Source organism: Ictalurus punctatus, chromosome 16, assembly GCF_001660625.3.
Source record: "Ictalurus punctatus breed USDA103 chromosome 16, Coco_2.0, whole genome shotgun sequence".
Taxonomy (NCBI): Eukaryota; Metazoa; Chordata; class Actinopteri; order Siluriformes; family Ictaluridae; genus Ictalurus; species Ictalurus punctatus.
The window spans coordinates 6990001-7010249 of NC_030431.2; the positions used below are offsets into that span (position 1 = coordinate 6990001).

General features: G+C 39.8%; 1 protein-coding gene across 2 annotated transcripts; it reads right to left on the reverse strand.

The window, feature by feature from the left end:
* Positions 1–2490: 2490 nt before the first annotated feature.
* Positions 2491–15665, reverse strand: hic2 (hypermethylated in cancer 2). Of its 2 annotated transcripts, none has more exons than XM_017489924.3 (2): positions 15084–15665; positions 2491–9387 (listed from the first exon to the last, which is right to left on the reverse strand). In XM_017489924.3, exon 2 carries the CDS (start codon positions 9356–9358, stop codon positions 7655–7657), a length of 1704 nt encoding a protein of 567 aa, XP_017345413.1. In that variant the 5' UTR covers positions 9359–9387; positions 15084–15665; the 3' UTR covers positions 2491–7654. The 2 variants fall into 2 exon arrangements, with proteins under 2 accessions (XP_017345413.1, XP_017345414.1); XM_017489925.3 differs by lacking the exon at positions 15084–15665 and adding an exon at positions 14788–15059.
* Positions 15666–20249: the final 4584 nt, after the last annotated feature.

A 20249-nucleotide genomic window follows, 5' to 3' on the forward strand; every position in this document is an offset into this window, starting at 1 on the left:
TGCAAAAGCTCACTCAAACCCGAGTAATGGCCGTAACGAAGCGTAAATGTTAGTTTCATCCTGGGATACCGTTCATATAAGTTTATTTGCTGGATATATGATCACATATCGCATGGACGTCTGTAGTTTGCTAAATGTTTTAACTAGAAGTGAGTTTGATGTAAAATCACTTTGTCAAAAATAGTTTCATCAGAATGTTTTTTTAAATACATTGAAAAAGCAGCCTAATAATTATGCAAATGAAATGCATTTGAAGTACCTGCTACTCTTCTCAGGACTAATGAGACTATGAGACTTATTATGATTAAGGATAAAGGTGATCAGAACAAGTTCTAGTTATGTTTTTTTTTTTTTTTTTTTAAATAGTATTTTCCAGTATTGTTAAATGAAGCAGCTATGGAGGTCTTGAAAAAGGAAAACCAAAGCCTTGGGGTGGCACAGGTTTTCTAGCATACCCTGCTCTCTCTCACACACACACATGGGGCTAATACAAGCTGACAGTGATGAATGGGCTTAAAGGGGATACTGAATTTGGATGCAGCACTGGTGTATTTATGCATGTGGGTGTCGAGGTTGTTTTTTTTTTTTCTTCCGTTGAACCCACTCTAAATCTGCATATACCCTGCATCTTGGTCTCAGTGACCCATTATGGATAATCAAATACAGTTGACAGCCTTTAATTTAAAAAATTTGTACCAGGAGTGTCTGCTTATTACCGCTACACTGCATACACTGTTTTGAAATATGCAGATACATGCACAGAAAGAGCATCAAACTGAGTACCAAATTAAGGAATACAAAAATGGCATCACTTCTTACCCAACACCTTTAGTAGTTATTTTTATTTTAGATACAGCAAAGCGTTATACTGTAACTGACATGAAGAGATTCACTCCAAATGTACAGCTCAGCTGATCAGCTAGCCACTGAAAAATATTCTTCCTACGAACAATTCTCTTTTCATTGCCATGTCTAGCAATGCCATCTAGAAATGTGTGGCAGAGAAAAAGATAGGGTGAAAAAACAAACAAACAAAAAAACACGTCAGGTTTTACTTTGAATTTTTTTCTTCTTTTTTTTAGCCTGGTCTTTTGTTGCCCAGTCCCTTCAGCTCCAGAAAAGAAGCCCATTATGCCTAGTCCCAAAGCTTGCTTTTCTATAGTGCCATGGCACAGGGCAACTGGAGGAGGGAGGAGGGCAGGCTCTCTCTCCCTCACTTTCTCTGTGACAGAGCTGCTGTACTGTTCCATGTGAAAGGCTCAATATGCTAAATGTGCACCCTCCTTGTGCCAGCCACCTGTAGTGCCATTTCTTTTAGGCTGTGGCAGTCAGCATGGGCAGACTGGACCGTTACACATTCAGCCCAGCGCAGAAGGGATGAAAGAAAAGAATAGAATAGCTTCAATGCTGCAGGACAGACTCCCATGTTACCCCCCCCCCTTTTTGAATTAATCCAGTGTTTGAGAAGCAGCTGCTGTACTGATGTAGCGGACACCTGGTGAAACACTGCTTGTTTTTAACAGAAAAACAAAATCACATTTTTTATGCAAGCTTAGAAAGGTTGAAAAAGAAATGTATGACTGTGTGTAAGTCAAAGTTCCAAGCATCAGGAAATTAAAATTAAATAGATAAATTATGGTCGTCGTCCTCCCCACAAATGTCAAGTCATCAGCCATGGCACCTGGCAAGCTTGGTTGTTTTCAGATGTGTAGGGCAAATTTGCATTAGGCAGCAGATGCCACATTTGGAAAAGAAGAAAAAAAAACAAAAACACAAAAATCATCGTCATCAAGGGCATCTGACAACTGAATTGCCTTTAATGCATTCAGTAGCTTCTTGCAAGATCTGCATGTGATTTGGCCCCCCTCGCAGATGTGACTATAGTTAATCTATACTTAGCAGATGGGAGGAGAGTGGGGAGGGGGACGCAGCATCAACATACTAGTCATTGTGCCTGAAACTGACCCCATTCAGGGTCATTTGGCATGTGACACCACTCGAGGCGGAGCTAAATGGCCCCATGGAATCAGACACACAAGGGCCATAAAAATGCCAACCCTCTATTCCCCTGGGGTTGGGAGGTGCTCGCTGGCCTCTTGACACACACTGGCAAGCTCGAGAGGGGAGACAAAGGGAGAGGGCTGGCCTAACTGGGCCGCAGAGGATGGAAGAAAATGGCGCACGCTAAGAATGAAGCTATGGAGCGCAATGAAGTGTTGGCCCCCTTCATAGGTGAAGCTTGAAGAGGGGCTCCCAGATGGCAGACGGAGGTCTGTGCCATGACTGGTTTGGGGCGGCTTCCCTCTCACCCGTTCATCATCAATCACCAGTGACCCCCCAAACTGCCAGCTCGAGCCATACTCTACAGCATAACAGACTCTGAACCGTTGGGACAAGACTTCCCTTATGATACAGACCTGGATGGGGAAAGAAGCATCACAAAAACACACCCACAACTATTTGTAAAGAAAGAAAACTGGGCACAAAGTATAGGTATTTTGATCAAGATTTTAATGATTCTAAAATGACTTCTCATAGCTGTACATTAAGACCGCAAGGAGATGAGATCACCTCTGTACATTGTATTGTGTCCGCATAACACAAATCGAGCTGCAAGCTTCACGTAGCTCGGCCCTGAATACAAGATCTCTGAGGAACTGAAACGTGAAACCATGGTGTTGTCGGCAAACCATGTTCAAGGCTGAAATGACTGTAATAAAAACAGTGATTCAACAAATATTTGAAACTGAAACGTATTCTTCTGAGGTAAACAAATCCTTAAAATATACAGATTTATAGATTCAGAATGATGTCTATAAAAGAGACATAAAAGACACTGGAATGGGCAGAGATTGGCTAGAAGACAGTGAAAAAAGGCTGACTGAATGGTCATATAGGCAGCAGGAACACAGTATTAGGTGCAATATGGCCACAAGTAAAAAAGTACATGGAAAATGCAGAGGCTTTTAAAGCTGGCTTTGGTTTAGGGGTCGGTTTGGTAAATTGAGGTCCAAGTGGTTGGTTAACATTTAGCAGTGTGAGACTTGACAATACTACACAGGAAATACATAGCGCTGTTGCAACAGGCTACAAATCATAGCAGCAAATCAAAGATCAATCTTCTTCAGTCTCAAAATATTGATCAAGTGATCATTAAGATAACTGAGCAAGTTCTCTAGATTCGTTTAAAAGGTCATTCTTAAAAAGACCTTGCTGTCAAATCGCAAAGTGCATTTTATAAAGCTTATATTCCATCTCTAACCACACAATATGTCTGCATGCCACTTGCTTTTTTGACAGACTTGGGAGGTGAAGGTGAGCAGAGGAGAGTTCATTCTTACAAAAGCTTTGGCTTTGTTGGTCATATGTAAATAGGACACCCCCTTGACAACCTCCAAAGAAATAAAGGAAATAGAATCCACTATGAGCCTTGAATCATGATAGCGTGACAACACCACTGCTTTCAGTAAAGAACACAAACACAAGAGTGCTTGTTACACAATTAATAAAAATCCCATATTGTATCAACAGACAGAAGCAAACAGATAGGGAATATGTTTAAAAAACAAACAAACAAACAAGAAAACCACAGCCTTCAAGTCTTTAGTACAGGAAAAAAAAGAACACATGATCCAGAGAACACGCATGCTTTGAGTGAGAGAAGGATCAGAATGGATCCAATCCAGCCTAGAATGGGAACACTTCATGGGACCACATACATTCCTCACACCTACATCCATGTGGGATTTGTTTTGTCATTTTAAGCAATACAATTAAGACCCTGAAAGCACCTTGTCTCACACAAAGTGAAATTTTCACAAAAGTGATACAGGATCAAAAATAAATACATTCATCACTGACAATAGACCTTTGTTTAAAAAAAAAAAAAGTAAAAAAAAAAATTTGAACACTGTCAATAAGTGTTTGCACCAATGTGATTCAGAGGAGAGGCCAGTCAGAAGGAAGCTGCTTCTTTAATGGTTCTTTCAACAAACGGCTCAGAAAACAAAAAGAGTAATCATTAGAAAATGAACAGCAGATTAAAGAAGAGATGGTGAGACCTTCTCATACCCAAAATAAAAATTTTTAAAATCCTACATGGTCTGAGGTAAGTCATGTTTGTGTAGCTTCTATTCATTCATTACATGTAGACATTTGAAAGCAGCAGAATAACAAAAATAACCGGATGATAATACATTAAGAGCACACACACACACACACACCTCTCCCATAGCACATACGATCCATGCCATATAGGGACCTGTTTAGGGGGGAAATATGTAGGCATTTTCACAAATCATCTTTTTTTTCAATTTAAGACACCTCTACAAAAGAAGCATGCTCAAACTGGCCTCTCCTCTCCTGAGGTCGGAGACTAAATGTTTATGTAAACAGTGAAACATACACAAGAATCAATACATCAGACAAGCTGTCAATCATTCAGTATGTGCTTTGGTTTAGAAAAAGAGTCTGAAATTTTGGGTATGAGCTTTATCTTATTTGTTTATACACTTTATGCTTAATATTTTTTTTTTTTTTAGTTCTAAAACACTCTGAAACTTAAAAGTAAAACTTTCATGTACATCTCTGGCTTTTTTTCTTTTTCTTTTCTTTCCATTTTTTTTCCTTTTTTTTCCGAAAGCATCATTTGAAATGGGAACACTCTTAAAATCTATTTTGTAGGAAACTAGTGTTTTTCATCATTAAAATACAGAAATTGACACAGTATTGACACAGTCTTACAAATGTAGTCGAAAGTTCCACATTTCCAAAATATGTAGAACTATCCCTGAAGTCTGAAGTAGAAACATTATTGTCACAGTTTGAAACTTTTCCATCCTTTTCATGCTCTTTCAGCTATACTGTAGCTCTGAATACTTCGGCCATGCAACACGTCTCTTCTAGGACACTGATGTACTGGTTAAGTGCTGATATGTACACAAGAGATCAAATGGCAACTTTTTCCTGGAATTCTGTCTGGTATATGGAAGTGACAAGGAGGACACAAAGTCTCCCTGAGCTGATACATGTACTTCAACACCAGAGAGCACTCCAAACATGAGCTGCCCAATCAATATGACTAAATTTTCCTTAATAAAACCAACTTTAACCTTGAGAATAAACCATTAAATTTATCATTTTTATTTTGGACCGAGAGTAGCGAACATGATGCAAGATATTAGCAAATGGAACAGGGCTACAGACTAACAAATGGCCTGAGAATTTGACACTGCTCATCATCTCCCTAACTGCTTAGTCCAAAATATAAAATAATGATAACAACCTGGACGTTTCTACAGTGTAAGAACTGTGATGCGTTTGTATTAAGTCTCTGGAAAGATGGATTCGGACAAAATTCCAGGAAAAAGGAAGTCAGTGTACATTATTCTAGAATATCTGACACAAACTGCACCTAATGTCATTAGTAAGCACTTGCACTGGGCTTTGGATTAAGAACCAGAACAAATTAAACCAAAAAAAGGAATGCCATTAGAATTTGCATTGAGAAGGGTAAAAGTTTCACATGGAATGTAATACACTGGAACTTGCTATAAATGAACAAAATCTGTAAATAGAAGGCATCAAAATGTTCAACAGTAAAATATGAATACTCCTACCAGTGTCTGAACTGATAATGTAACACTGACCCCAAAGTCAGTAACCTAAGACTAGACTAAAGTTTTGGAATAACTTGTCATTCTCTGAATAATGCAAAGGAGCTATACAATACTTTGAACTGACTAAATGGCATCAGTTTCTGTGTAAGCCTAAAAAAAGCCCAAGAGCAAAAGACTGTAGAGGCCATCCAGTGTATTGATTCCTCATTGAATGAACTTGTCCAAAATGGTGGTCATGTAACACAAACATTGTGACTCTGCTCATTTTGTCTTACTTCTTTCATTTTTTTTGGTCTGAACTAAAATAATTTAGTCCTTCTTAAGTCCTTCAATAAAGTTCGTCTGAAGACAAAAGTAATGACAAACCAGCTTGAGAAACTAAACTTCAAAACTGAACAACTGCCAGCCCACCAATCAGCAGAAGTTTTACAAAAGTTGTTCATTGGTTTTTAGTACAATGTCCAGTATAAACTAACATTCCCACATCGTTCCTCTTTACCGAGAGCTAAAAGTTAAAAATAATAATAATATTTTTTCTCCTGAAATGTTATTTTCTGCATTTAATCTAAAAACTTTGGTAGTGACATTCTACAGAAAAAGTTTGTTCGTAAGCCATTATTTTCCTCAGAACTAGTTTTCTCTTTGGATTTCTTTAACATAAAACTTAAATACATGCATCCAACAAGCTAAGTTCTAGTTCTACTATGTTAAATATGTTAAAAAAAAAAAAAAAAAAGGCAATCATCAAACCTTTGTTGAAAGCTGGGCAAGTTAAGACCATTCTGAAAACCTCATCAAACTTTATACAACCTTGTGGGGGCAAGCTACATCTACACCCCCCTTTTTCCATCAATGAATGTACTGTTCTTAAGAATTAAGAGGTAGCAATGTGACAAGACTATAAAATAGGTTTTTAGTGAAGGAAAAACCTTAAACAAAACTGAATAACAGTACAGACAGAATTGACATTCAAAATTCAATAAAACAAATACTACCCATCACCCAAATCACCCCACCCCAAAGAAATATCAAAAGAACTTCCTGTTTAAACATTCACTGAAGCATAACAATAAGTTATCTAAAACAAGTACCATTACTTTTGGCTTTTCGTCTTGAGAGTAAACCCCTATATATTATATGAGTAAACATTAGAGCTTAAAAGAACACTCAGAACCACTCTTTTCTATACCCCCATTTGCCCATGCCCAGGCACAGAAAGAGCCCAACAAGGTACATCCATCTACACCCATTTTTCAGGCCACTTTTTGCCACAACTGGTTAGTTGGCTAACCAACTGATGGACCATCATGAGGGCTAGAAAAAAAGCTCCAGCATGTCTGTGTATTTCATGTAACAAGTACAATCTACAGCTAAATTAAATCTAAAGCTGAATTAAACTGAGAAACTATGTGATATGGTATGAATGCTTTTTTGAACCCTGTTCCCCTTCAAGGGCTAGAACTAGGCAATGAGCATACGGTACTGACTAAAGCTTGTGAATGTGTTTGGTCATATGCACAAAACTTTTACATAACACCATAAACATTTCTAAAGGATCATATATTTCAATCGTCCTTTGAACTGAAAAAATAAGTTTAGCAATTATTAGTTAATCAATTTGATGTGTCAAAACCATGTTTTACACATTCTGTGGTCCATTCTCTTGACTCCTGCCCTTGCTTTAAGGACGAAGGGAAGTGAAATTGTATACTTGGGGACAACAGCTAGTGAAACAAATAATGAAACCAATGCATAGGCTGGTCTGAAGTGATCTGGAGAGCCCAAGAAATTTTGAAACAGCATCAGTGCCCAAGGCATACATTCGTAGCATTGAGGAAAAAAAGGGGAAAAAAAATATTTGAAATGGTTAGTCTTTTGGGGCTTAATATTTTGAACTACTACTCCAGTCACTAAAGCAGAGAGTGAATCCTCCATCGGATCGCCCACTCATAGCCATCATCTTTACAGAATACAGGTGTGAACTGTACTGAAATCTTTTTTTGCGCTCAAGGTATTCCATTCAAAGTGTCTTTGGCTTATGATGGGGAGGTATGCATTCGAAGATGGCTGATGAGGTTACGCTGTTGGGTGAACTTGCCCCCACAAAGCTGACATTCATAGGGCTTTTCCCCAGAGTGTACCCGCATGTGCTCTGTGAGACGGTATTGGCGTGTGAAACGCATGCCGCACTCCTCACAGGCAAAGGGCTTCAGACCAAGGTGGCTGCGCATGTGTCGTGTCATGGTGCCACGCTGCGTAAACATCTTGCCGCAGATGTTGCAAGGAAAAGGCCGTGTAAGCCAGTGCGTCTTCTCATGCTGCCGCAGAGTGGCAGGATCTTTGTAGCTTTTATTGCACACTGTACAGCAAAAGCGTCGTGAATCTACTCCATGCACTTGGACCGTCTGAGATGACAGGTCCTCAGCTTCAGCCTCGTCTTCCTTTGGATAGGCATCGTCCTCCTCCTCTTTGATGTAAAGCTCTTCCTCTGTATGGGTCTCCACATGGGCATTTAGCTCCTCTGAGCTAGGGAAACCTTTACCACAGGGAATACAGACATACAGGTTGTCACCAAGGGCAGGCTCAAAGCCTTCCTGCCGATACACGTAGTTGGCACTGTTGCGTCCACCTTCATTCTCACTCTGGCCACTTTCTTCACTCTGCTCCTGGCCATTCTCCAGTGCTTCTTCCTCATCCTTACACTGGTAAGATAGATCGGAGTTGACATTTCCTCCACCCGAGAGCCTTTCTCCAGCCACATTTAGCCTCTTGGCAACTCCATTGGGCAAAGTGGACCTTTCCATATCTTCACCTTTGTGGCCCTCAACCTTGGTTTGTCGCCTGGATCGTGATATCTGGCGGGTGCTTTTTTGTTGGTCAGGGTCTGCAAAATGCTGGTTCTCGTCACATTCCTCTGCTTCGCCTATGTCCATTGGCTCTCCAGTGGTGAGGCTCTGTGGGTTGGTGGGGAGATCATCAAACGAGGCACTGTTGGCTATGGATTCTGAGGCAGACTGAGGTGATTCTTGTGGGATACTGCTAGGACTTACTTCTTCAGTGACTGTGCTTCCTGAAGGGCTTTTCTTAGAGAGGTCCAGGCCAAGCTCCAAGAGGCCACCACTGCTGGTAATGGGGCCACTGCTCCCATTCTTACTTGTAGAGGGACTGAGAGAGTTGGCAGAGTTTGCACACTGAGCATTCCTGACAAAAACCTCATCCTCTGACAACTCATCTTTGAGTAGATCCTCGTGTCTCTTTGATTTTTCACTGTCTTTAAACCCTGAAATTTGGTTTTGGGTGACAGGTGTGGAGGACAGCCTTTGGTTCCTAGAAGTTCTTCCATTTGTAGGAGTTGTGGTTTTGTTGTGGAGTGATCTGCCATTGCGTTTCAGCTTTTTTCTGCAGAGAGCAGCTAGGTCATGGAGTTGGAGGTAGCTTGCAGCTGTTAAGAGGGCATTAAAATTATGATCACTGACCTGATCCGAGGACAAAAGCTTGCCAGTGTAAATAAAGTCCAGTACCTGCCGAAAAATTGACGGGTTGACCATATCTGTGTCGAGGTTAATTAAGTTGTCATGAAGGATGAGAGACTTAAAGTAGATACTACTGGCTGCCAGAATGTTCTTGTGTGCCCGGAAGAGGGCATTTTCTACAACTATAATCACATCACACAGATAACCTTTGGCTCTTTGTTGGTTCAGCTGCAGCAGCAATTGTTTGGCATGATTTGGCAGTTCCATTTCCAGCTTTTTTTCCTGCACCTAGAAACCTGTAAAGATACAAATGAAGATCAAGAATAAGAAAAAACTGAAAGAGAAGACTCACTATGCTGTTCAATCCTTTTGAGATGTACAATAATTTTTGGAATATATATTTTCCAATGTTAATTAGCACACCATTTTATCTAAACTAAAAAAAAAATGATTACCAGAAATTCCACAACCATAACAGACTTTCAAGCAGAAACCTGCACAGAACAAAACACCCTGCTTCCAGTCTATATGTGTAGAAAATTAAATTTTTGCTTTTGACTCACTCCCTTTTCCTCACACAAAAAGAAATATGAACACAACAGTCCCAGAACAAAGCAGATAAGGCGGTGCAAGCAAAAGTAACATTCAACATTTTTCTTGTCTTAGCCTTCTTAACGTTCCTGCCACCACTCATTAATGCCAGCCTCCAGGGTCAGTCTCTTTGTTGAAAGATGGGGGTTGGGGAAAGGAGACCAGTGGATGTTTCTGGCTGGCTAGCATGAAGGACACCATGAAACTCGAGCCAGAGGGAACACCAAGGGTGTGGTGGGAACAGGTAAGCCAGCCAGTAGTCCCTCACTGGATAAGCAGGCCATGACTTGTAACAGAATCTTTGCAATTCCCAAGATAAAGGTTAAGTCATTAAGCAAGGAGTGCTGGTATTGGTTGTGGTATCTTCAGAATATCACAATACTTTATCAATAGATTTTATTATTATTACTAGACCAACTTATATCAACTATGTTTGTCAATCTTCTGCTAGAGCTCTTAAAATGCTATATGTATATATGTCAAGTAAGTAAATTCATAAGCCCCTTAAGTACCAACCAAATGTGTGGACACATCCACACTCAGATTATTTATTTATTTATTTTACACATTTTCTAATAATCCCTAAGACATAAAACTATGATATCATTCATTAACTTTGCATTAGCCAAAAATATTACTAAAATAGCATTTGCAACTTAACAATCTAGTAGTTTCCACATATGCAGAGTGCTTTTTGGCTAATTTGGCTAAAACACGATCATACATGGGCTTATAAATAGCTTTACTATTTATACAATTTATGGAATGTAAAGCAAAAGCTTGTGCTTAAGAGCATGAAAAGCCATACATTCAATCAGGCGGGCCCTGATTTTTGTTTCATATTGTATGATTATTCTACAGCCAGTGAAAGCAGTCACTGGACAGAAGTATATTCAGAGGTAAAAGAAGCTACAAGGGGGTGCACAGTTAGCACGTTTGCCTCACATCTCCAGGGTTGGGGGTTCGATTCCCACTGCTGCCCTTTGTGTGCGGACCTTGCACGTTCTACCCGTGCTGTGGGGGTTTACTCTGGGTACTCCGGTTTCCTCCCCCAGTCCAAAGACATGCATAATTGGCATGTCTAAAGTGCCCGTAGTGTGTGTATGTGATTGTGCCCTGTGCCCAACTCGGCTCACTTTTCTGAGCTTGCTTTTCCGCTGCAGTTTTGTGCCACCTCAACGTGGGTGCCGTCTTCCACTCGCCTTTACGCAGGAATAATGTTGCATTATCGAAGCCCTGTATAAATACACGGTCAAGTCGTATTCCAAACGCCTTTCCTGTTCAGTGAACATGGACCCTATTAAGGATGTAAAATAACAGCATTTTAGATCCTACGTTGCGCTAGATTAGATTCATCCATGACAGGAGTGACTTCGATAAATGCTTGTTTGGAAATCGGTAACAAGCGAGATGTAAAAATCGAAAACAGAAACCTTTGTTGTAATTTTTTCTGTAATGAGATAAATGATATATAATTTTCAATTAATAGAATATCACCATATGCAAAGTATGTATTAAATGATACACATTTATTCAGGAAAAATACAGAACCACTCATTAAGGAAAATTCCCTACTGCCTCAGTGCGTGGCTCACATTTAGTATCGGCTTGGCTCGCTTGGAATCTAAACCGAGGTGGTACTAAAAAAAAGTACCCAGTTCCAGGTACTATCCACAGTGAAAAATCCCCAAAAAGCGAGCAGAGTCGAGTCGAGCCGTACTGTGTGGTGGAAAAGTGCTGTTAGCCTACCACCACGATCAAAGCCCTCACACTAAATCTAGTCAGCGGTACCATTTCTCAAAAAACAGTTTTCAGACCTGGAGTAAAAAAAGCACACATTAAGGATTACCAAAATAACACCACCACCACCACCGCCCCATGTCTGTCTGACCAAATGTCTACAACACGTCAAGCTTGCAGCCCACAAAAGAAAACCCACTGGCAGGAAAATAACTCAAAAGCAAAGGTAATTAGAGAAAAGAATTTATCTGAATTGCGTACATGGGTTGATAAGGTGCTGCTGACCCTTTTTATTGCTCGGTAGACATTCCTATCCATGAACAGACCTGCGTTAACACAGAGATGAGACAACTGACCTAATCAGCAAGATTGCTACCTGGAGAAAAAGCCAAAGTGCAGAAAAAAAGATCAGCTGTACCATGGGTAACCTTGTCTGGCAACAAATGTGATTAGCCTTGTAAACAATTTCATCCGATGCCACAAACATGAGAACTTAATTTTGTGTTGGTTACAAATCATTTGTGCAGCTCTTCTGAAAAAATGATGCCGACTAGAAATGCAACCAATATATTGACTCCCACACAACAAAATGTATTGCCCCTGCATAACTAGCCAAGAATTCAATATTTTAGACCCTTGTTATTAGTAATAATATAAAGAGACCTTAAATACCTAATGATGGAGCAACAAAACCACATCCAGAATGTGAAAAGTTTAATAACGTCAGACCTGACCATTTGTTTCTCTCAGCTAGTTAAATATATCCTGATTGAAACCAACCACTGTTCTTTGGAAATATACAAAGCATTCTGTAAGAATTTATCTTTTTCACACACAAATTGATAAGGTGCTGCTGACCCCCGCTTTTTTTTTTTTTACAGCTCTGTAGACATTCCTATCCATGAACAGACCTGCACCAGGGCAGAGATGAAACAACTGGTCTAATCAGAGTGATTGCTAGCTAGGAGGGGGAAAAAAAACCTACAAAAAAAGGGGAAAAAAACTGCACAAAAAAAATTGCCAAGTAGTAGACAAAATGTAACATGGGATTACTCACATAAACAACTTCATCCAAAGCCGCAAACCCCTGGGGACTGTTTTTATTGTGTTCAATAAGACACATTTACACAAAGATTAAGAAGATCATGAAAGGTTATGTTGGCTAAAAATGCAGCTGATATAGTTACTATCACAAGGTAAATATGGAAGATCTTTATTACTACGAATAATGTATTTTCAAGCAATCCTACAAATTTCCATACCATGACCCAAACTGCTATAACTACCCTGACAAACTGCTATAACTACCCTGACAAAACACAGACATCTAGCTTCAAATTGTGTTAGGCTCATCAAAAGAAAAACATAATTTCAATGATCTGTTAAGCATTTAAAAGACAGCATCTTTACTTTCAAGAACACCAATTTAATCAAAATGCCAGTTAGAACCAAGAGCATGTTATCTCAAGAATGCAAGACATCCTCCTTTCACTGCCCAAACCCATTTTCATTCCCTATGAGAGAGACAAACCTTGTTTTTGTCAAACCTAATCACAAGGGTCTCGAAGTGTTCAGTAAATTCCGCTCAGGTATACAGAAGAGAACCTACAGAAAGTTGGGTCAACAGGTTGTCACAAACACGCTTCTCAGTTGTAAGCCTGATTGATGACTATGATGATAGCCTCAGCGGGTCTCTGGACAAAGAATCAAGTCAACTTGATTAATAAATAAAATTTAAAAAATAAAATAAAATAAAAAACCACACACACATACACACACAAGCTGACGGAAATTACAGGTTGTGTTTACCTTGTCCTCTGAGTGATACAGCTATCATTCTGAAATGTGTGCCTGAGATTAGCAAGGAACTTAAACGCTTGAGTCAAAGTGGCTCTTTCCACTTTAAAAGCTGGCTGCTGGTGACAGTGTTTATCAACTATACCATCATGGCCAAAGAAAAAAAAAGTGAGAATTTCAAAAGAAATCCATTTCCACAGCAGACAAATCTAACAACTCAAAACGAAACCTTGAGGTATTTTAACCACATGACAAAATTAGGGATATGGGGCAGCAAAAATAAATACATAGATAAAAATGCAAAAATGTCTAAAACAGTGTGTCAATGCAGTATCACACAAACCTGCTGAAATGCTACAACACACAAAACATGCCCAGCATGCCGGGCAAGATTTCAGACATAGGGCACTGCTTTAAAACAACACAGTTCCTGCAGTTCTTCTCTGTATTATAACACACCTTATTGACAAATAAATGTCCAGCATCCCATTTTCTTCAAGGACTGCATTTAATTAGACTTCTATTTGAAATCAAACATTCACTGTGCAATCTATTGTCCCATTATACATATGACACAATGTGTGCAGCTCTTTGGTAGGAAACATACATTAATGTAAGTGCATGGGTGCCATAAAAAGCCCTTGGGATTGCTCTCATTCAGAGAAACTGAACTGTCATCCACATGAGGACTACTTTTAGCTTAACGATGTGCAGTAGATCCATGTAGAAAGACCACTGTAAAAACACCCCCTCCCCCAGTCATTAAAATAGACGGGATGAAAGCTTCACAGAAATCCAATCAAGTTTAGTACAAAAAGAAAATGAGAGAGAGAGAGAGAGAGAGAGAGAGAGAGAGAGAGACACACACACACACAGAGAGAGAGAGAGAGAGAGAGAGAGAGAGAGAGAGAGAGAGAGAGAGAGACAGTGGGACACAGAGAGACACAGAGACAGAGAGAGACACACACAGCGAGAGACTGCGAGAGACACACAGAGAGACAGAGAGAGACAGAGACGGAGAGAAGGTAAAATTCTAAGCCACAAAAACAAAGTTGCTGTAAAAGCCTCAATCCGTCGCTTAGCTTATCTCTTGTTATAAATGGCTTAGCTACTCGTAACAAACAGCAGCAGCTCGAGAAAGCGAAAAACGTTGTTTTCTTCTTCTAAGTACATCAAGACACTGTTGTAAATATTGGTTTGGATTTTTTTTTTGTGTGGATTTGTTGAACAGACACAGGGAGCTGCTGCAGCGCGTGCAAAAAAGCCCAAACTACAGTACACGCAAAACGCACGGGCAGTTTCACATTTACCGCACAACAAGCTTTTACCTGGGATTCACACACTCCCATTCGGACTACTGAAAAACAACACACGTCTTTTAGCGTCGGTAAAACACACACATCGCGATTTCGACACAGCACACACAAACATACGGCTATTATAAAAGTCCAATAAAAGACGCGCTGCTTCAAACACAGCGACTTATCACATTATATTATTATTATTACTATTATTATTATTATTATTATTATTATTATTATTATTAGAATGAAGGACGGGTGTTTTACCTAAAAGCAAATAAATCCAGTGAATGAAGCACATTGCCCCTAGCTTGCCAAGCTTGTACTGGCGCTGTGGGTGTAAAGCACTAAACAAGAGAAGCCCCTGTGGGCACGCGCGCGCACGCACACACACACACACACACACACACACTCAGAGTCTGTCTGTCTCTCTCTCACACACTCACACACCCCGTGATATGCTTTCAGTAATCAGGCTTTCTTTTAAGAACCCAAACGCACAAAACGCATTCACAGCGTACTGCCTTTCGACCAAAAGAAAGACTAACGATAGCAGAATTTACCTTAATAAATCGACCGAAGCTCTTCACACAGCCATCCTGTTTTCTCATCTCACAGCTCTGCGAGCGCCATCTTGCAAGCTTGTGACGTGAAGAATCCTCACCCCTGACCCAAATTTGAATAAAGGCAGGGAAAGAGGGGGCGAGAAAGGGAGAGGAGGGTAAAATAGAGAGAGCCACCAATTCGCTTCAGTGCCCGAGGCATTCGGTTATATTCAGTTTTATGGTTCAGTCACATTCACCCTTCAGGGCCGCTGCTGCCCACCTCCGATACACTGACCAGAAACAATGCAGCAATAACAAATTCATGTAAAATGCCCAAGTGTAGTCTATACAATGTTTAAATACCACTTATACATCAAGTTGGGGCCTGTTAAACTGGCTAGGCTACACTTGTGTGTGTGTGTGTGTGTGTGTGTGTGTGTGTGTGTATTTCTTTCCTGGCATTACTTGTCCAACCGAAAACAATGTCACAGAAAAAAAAAGTTTGTATGTCATTACAATACAGAGACCACTTTGCAAACCAAAAGCCATAATGAGGCCTACTGACTTCTGTAATGCAAAAGAGAGAAGTGCAGCAGAAAAGTTTCCAGATGAACTGTAGCAGAACCTCTGAGCTGCTCAGTAAAACTTTCTTTAAAAAATTTCACAAATTGTGCCTTAGACTACTGTTTTTTTTTTTGTTTTTTTTGTTCACACCAAATATGAATATATACTACAGCACACTATATTACCAAATTAATGTTTATTGCCTAGTATTTTTTATGTAGAAATATCCATCCATCCATCTTCTACCGCTTACTCCTTCTTCAGGGTCGCGGGGAAACCTGGAGCCAATCCCAGGGAGCATGGGGCACAAGGCGGGGTACACCCTGGACAGGGTGCCAATCCATTGCAGGGCACAATCACATACACACTCACACACCCATTCATACACTATGGACACTTTGGACATGCCATCAGCCTACCATGCACGTCTTTGGACTGGGGGAGGAAACCGGAGTACCTGGAGGAAACCCCCGCAGCACGGGGAGAACATGCAAACTCGCACACACAGGGCCCTGGTGGGATTATGTAGAAATATAGTTCATTTCATTTTATTTTTGAAATTTGCTTTACAGAATTTCTGTGCATGTGTAAAAGCTACACACATTTATACCACACACACACACACACACAACCAATAATTTTGTATTTTTTAAATTGTGCCCTGCAATAGGTTGAACTCCCGTCCAGGGTGTCCCCCATCTTGAGCCCCAAGTCCCCTGGGACAGGCTCCAGGCTCCCTGTGACCCTGTGTAGGATAAGTGGTATGGTATATGGATGGGTGGTTTTAATGGCTCTTACTTAATTTAATCTATTTTAATGTATGTATATATTCTATACGGTTAACTATAAGTATTAATGTTACATATGCATATGTTAAAGGAAAGTTTAAACAATTTATCATACAATTTTAAGCTTTGTTTACTTTGATACTTTGGCACTTGGTAATTTATTGTATTTTGTCATATTTATAAGTATAAATATGAAGATGATGTAAATCATATGCTATGGGTTTTGCAGCCACGAGATCTTGACCCAACAGAACACCCATGGAAGATACAGTATCTCACAAAAGTGTGTACACCCCTCACATTTTTGTAAATATTTGATTATATCTTTTCATGTGACAACACTGAAGAAATGACACTTTGCTACAATGTAAAGTAGTGAGTGTACAGTTTATGTAACAGTGTAAATTTGCTGTCCCCTCAAAATAACTCAACACACAGCCATTAATGTCGAAACCACTGGTAACAAAAGTGAGTACACCCCTAAGTGAAAATGTCCAAATTGGGCCCAATTAGCCATTTTCCCTCCCCGGTGTCATGTGACTTGTTAGTGTTACAAGGTCTCAGGTGTGAATGGGGAGCAGGTGTGTTAAATTTGGTGTCAGCGCTCTCACACTCCCTCATACTGGTCACTGGAAGTTCAACATGGCACCTCATGGCAAAGAACTCTGAGGATCTGAAAAAAAGAATTGCTGCTCTTACATAAAGATGGCCTAGGCTATAAGAAGATTGCCAAGACCCTGACACTGAGCTGCAGCACAGTGGCCAAGACCAAACAGCGGTTTAACAGGACAGGTTCCACTCCGAACAGGCCTCGCCATGGTCGACCAAAGAAGTTGAGTGCACATGCTCAACATCATATTCAGTGGTTGTCTTTGGGAAATAGACATATGAGTGCTGCCAGCATTGCTGCAGAGGACGAAGGGGTGGGGGGTCAGCCTGTCAGTGCTCAGACTATACGCCGCACATTGCATCAAATTGGTCTGCATGGCTATCATCCCAGAAGGAAGCTTCTTCTAAGGATGATGCACAAGAAACCCCACAAACAGTTTGCTGAAGACAAGCAGACTAAGGACATGGATTACTGGAACCATGTCCTGTGGTCTGATGAGACCAAGATAAACTTATTTGGTTCAGATGGTGTCAAGCATGTGTGGCAGCAACCAGGTGAGGAGTACAAAGACAAGTGTGTCTTGCCTACATTCAAGCATGGTGGTGGGAGTGTCATGGTCTGGGGCTGCATGAGTACTGCCGGCACTGGGGAGCTACAGTTCATTGAGGGAACCATGAATGCCAACATGTACTGTGACATACTGAAGCAGAGCATGATCAGTATGCAGTATTCCAGCATGATAATGACCCCAAACACACCTCCAAGACGACCACTGCATTACTAAAGAAGCTGGGGGTGAAGGTGATGGACTGGCCAAGCATGTCTCCAGACCTAAACCCTATTGAGCATCTGTGGGGCATTCTCAAACGGACAGTGGAGGAGCACAAGGTCTCTAATATCCACCAGCTCCCTGATGTCATCATGGAGGAGTGGAAGAGGACTCCAGTGGCAACCTGTGAAGCTCTGGTGAACTCCATGCCCAAGAGGGTTAAGGCAGTGCTGGAAAATAATGGTGGCCACACAAAATATTGACACTTTGGGCCCAATTTGGACATTTTCACTTAGGGGTGTACTCACTTTTGTTGCCAGCGGTTTAGACATTAATGGCTGTGTGTTGAGTTATTTTGAGGGGACAGCAAATTTACACTGTTATACAAGCTGTACACTCACTACTTTACAATGTAGCAAAGTGTCATTTCTTCAGAGTTGTCACATTAAAAGATATAATCAAATATTTACAAAAATGTGAGGGGTGTACTCACTTTTGTGAGATACTGTAAGTGCGCTCTACTACCATGATCAAGACACTGATTGAGAGAATCTGTTCATCCTTTGGATGAATGGTGTTCATTCTTCTAGTACAGTTCCAGTAGAAGCTGTGACAAGGTGCACTGAAGCTGTTCTGGCATCTTGTGGTGGACAAAATCCTTACTAAAACACTTGATGTTGGTAATTACTTTAGCACCCATACTTATATATATATTTGAATATGAGAGAGAGAGAGAGAGAGAGAGAGAGAGAGAGAGAGAGAGAGAGAGACTGTGGATGATTACAGAGCAAAATTTTACAGTAGGCTATTTTTTCCTCTGTACTGGAGTACACAGTGTACTACATATTTTAGTGGTTTCCCTGTGCTTTAACACCCTTGATCCAACTTATTAGGTAATTACCACACACTTCAGATCATGTGCTTGCCAGAGCGGGTTTTTACCAGGACTGGAAGTTTTCCAAGGATATCAGAGCTTGCTCGCCCACCTTGTTCTAATGCTCTGTACTCCTGTGCCACCCAGAGGACATTGGGAGAAATGAATGTTTCCTTTCCTTATTCCTTTTCTCTTTCAGAACTATCTACCCCATTTAAAATAATAATGTAGCACATTTGAAGGGTTTCACTGAACATAGAAATAATCATTTTTACATCCTAATCTATAACATTATTATTATTATTATTTTTATTATTATTATTATTATTATTATTATTATTATTATTATTATTATTGTTGTTGTTGTTGTTGTTGTTGTTGTTGTTGTTGTTACTATCAGCCGCATGACCCAGTGATGACTGTTTTTTCCTCAATTTTAAATAAAATACGATTATGGAATAGACCATTACATTTATATCAATTTACAAAGACCACACATTTTATTTTTTCAATTTTTGTTACTTGTTTATAATGTTATGGAACATTTCCTAAGCAAATTATTCCTTGTTACACGTACAGCAGCTATGAAACAATCATTCCTTCGCCTCTCTTTTTTCTCTCTCTCTAAGAAGGTGATTTGACTGTTCACTTGTATTTAATTGGTTTAATGTAAATCTCAGATATAAATAAGGCTTATCAATAATATCAACCTGACTAATAAAATTTTAATAAAATGTATCCTGTCTTTCTTGAATAAAAAAAAAGAAAAAAAAAATAGCCAAAATATTATTGTATACATTTAAATGGCGAGCCTAATATTTGGAAAGTGCGGTCAGGAAATTATTTTACTGTTAACCCCGGCTACAGAAATGATAACACTGAACAAATGCATTACAGCAAACCTTTGAATTTCCTTGCAGCTAACACTACTGTCAGAGCAGCTGTTACAGATCATTAATCAACAACTTCAACCCAAATAGGGAATTCAACAATGACTGAAAGTTTCATAACAAAGATTTTGCCAAAAGGCACTACCAGGCAAGCTCAAAAGTGAGGTGTTTTGTGTCCAGTCATATTAAATATGGTCAATCATCATTTATTTCTATTTATCGCCACCTGCTGGACAAAATCTTTAATTGCCCCATGGTGAAACAATTTTATGGTAGGTGGAATTTTTAGTTTTACAATTAGGTGCAGTTATATACAATTATGTAAATATATTTATTGAATAGGAATAGAATAAACAGAATGAAGAGATGGTGGAAGAGATATTCTAGTTTCATGCATACTACTACTACTAAACATTTCCAGTCATTTTAACCTCTCATTACCTATAACCTCTTTATATCACATTTATTACAGATAACATTTATTACATGTTAGATTTCCATGTATCTCAGGAATCTCCAAATCTCAGATTGTGTCTTCCAGATCTCTGTCAGCCCTTTCAGCCTATTCTACACTTATTAACTATTAGCTTTTAGTTCTGTGCTGCTATGAGCTAGAAAGTGTGGTTTACCGCAGAGTTCAGGCGCCCGGAGAGTCCGAATGAACACACACACACTGACACATATGAATG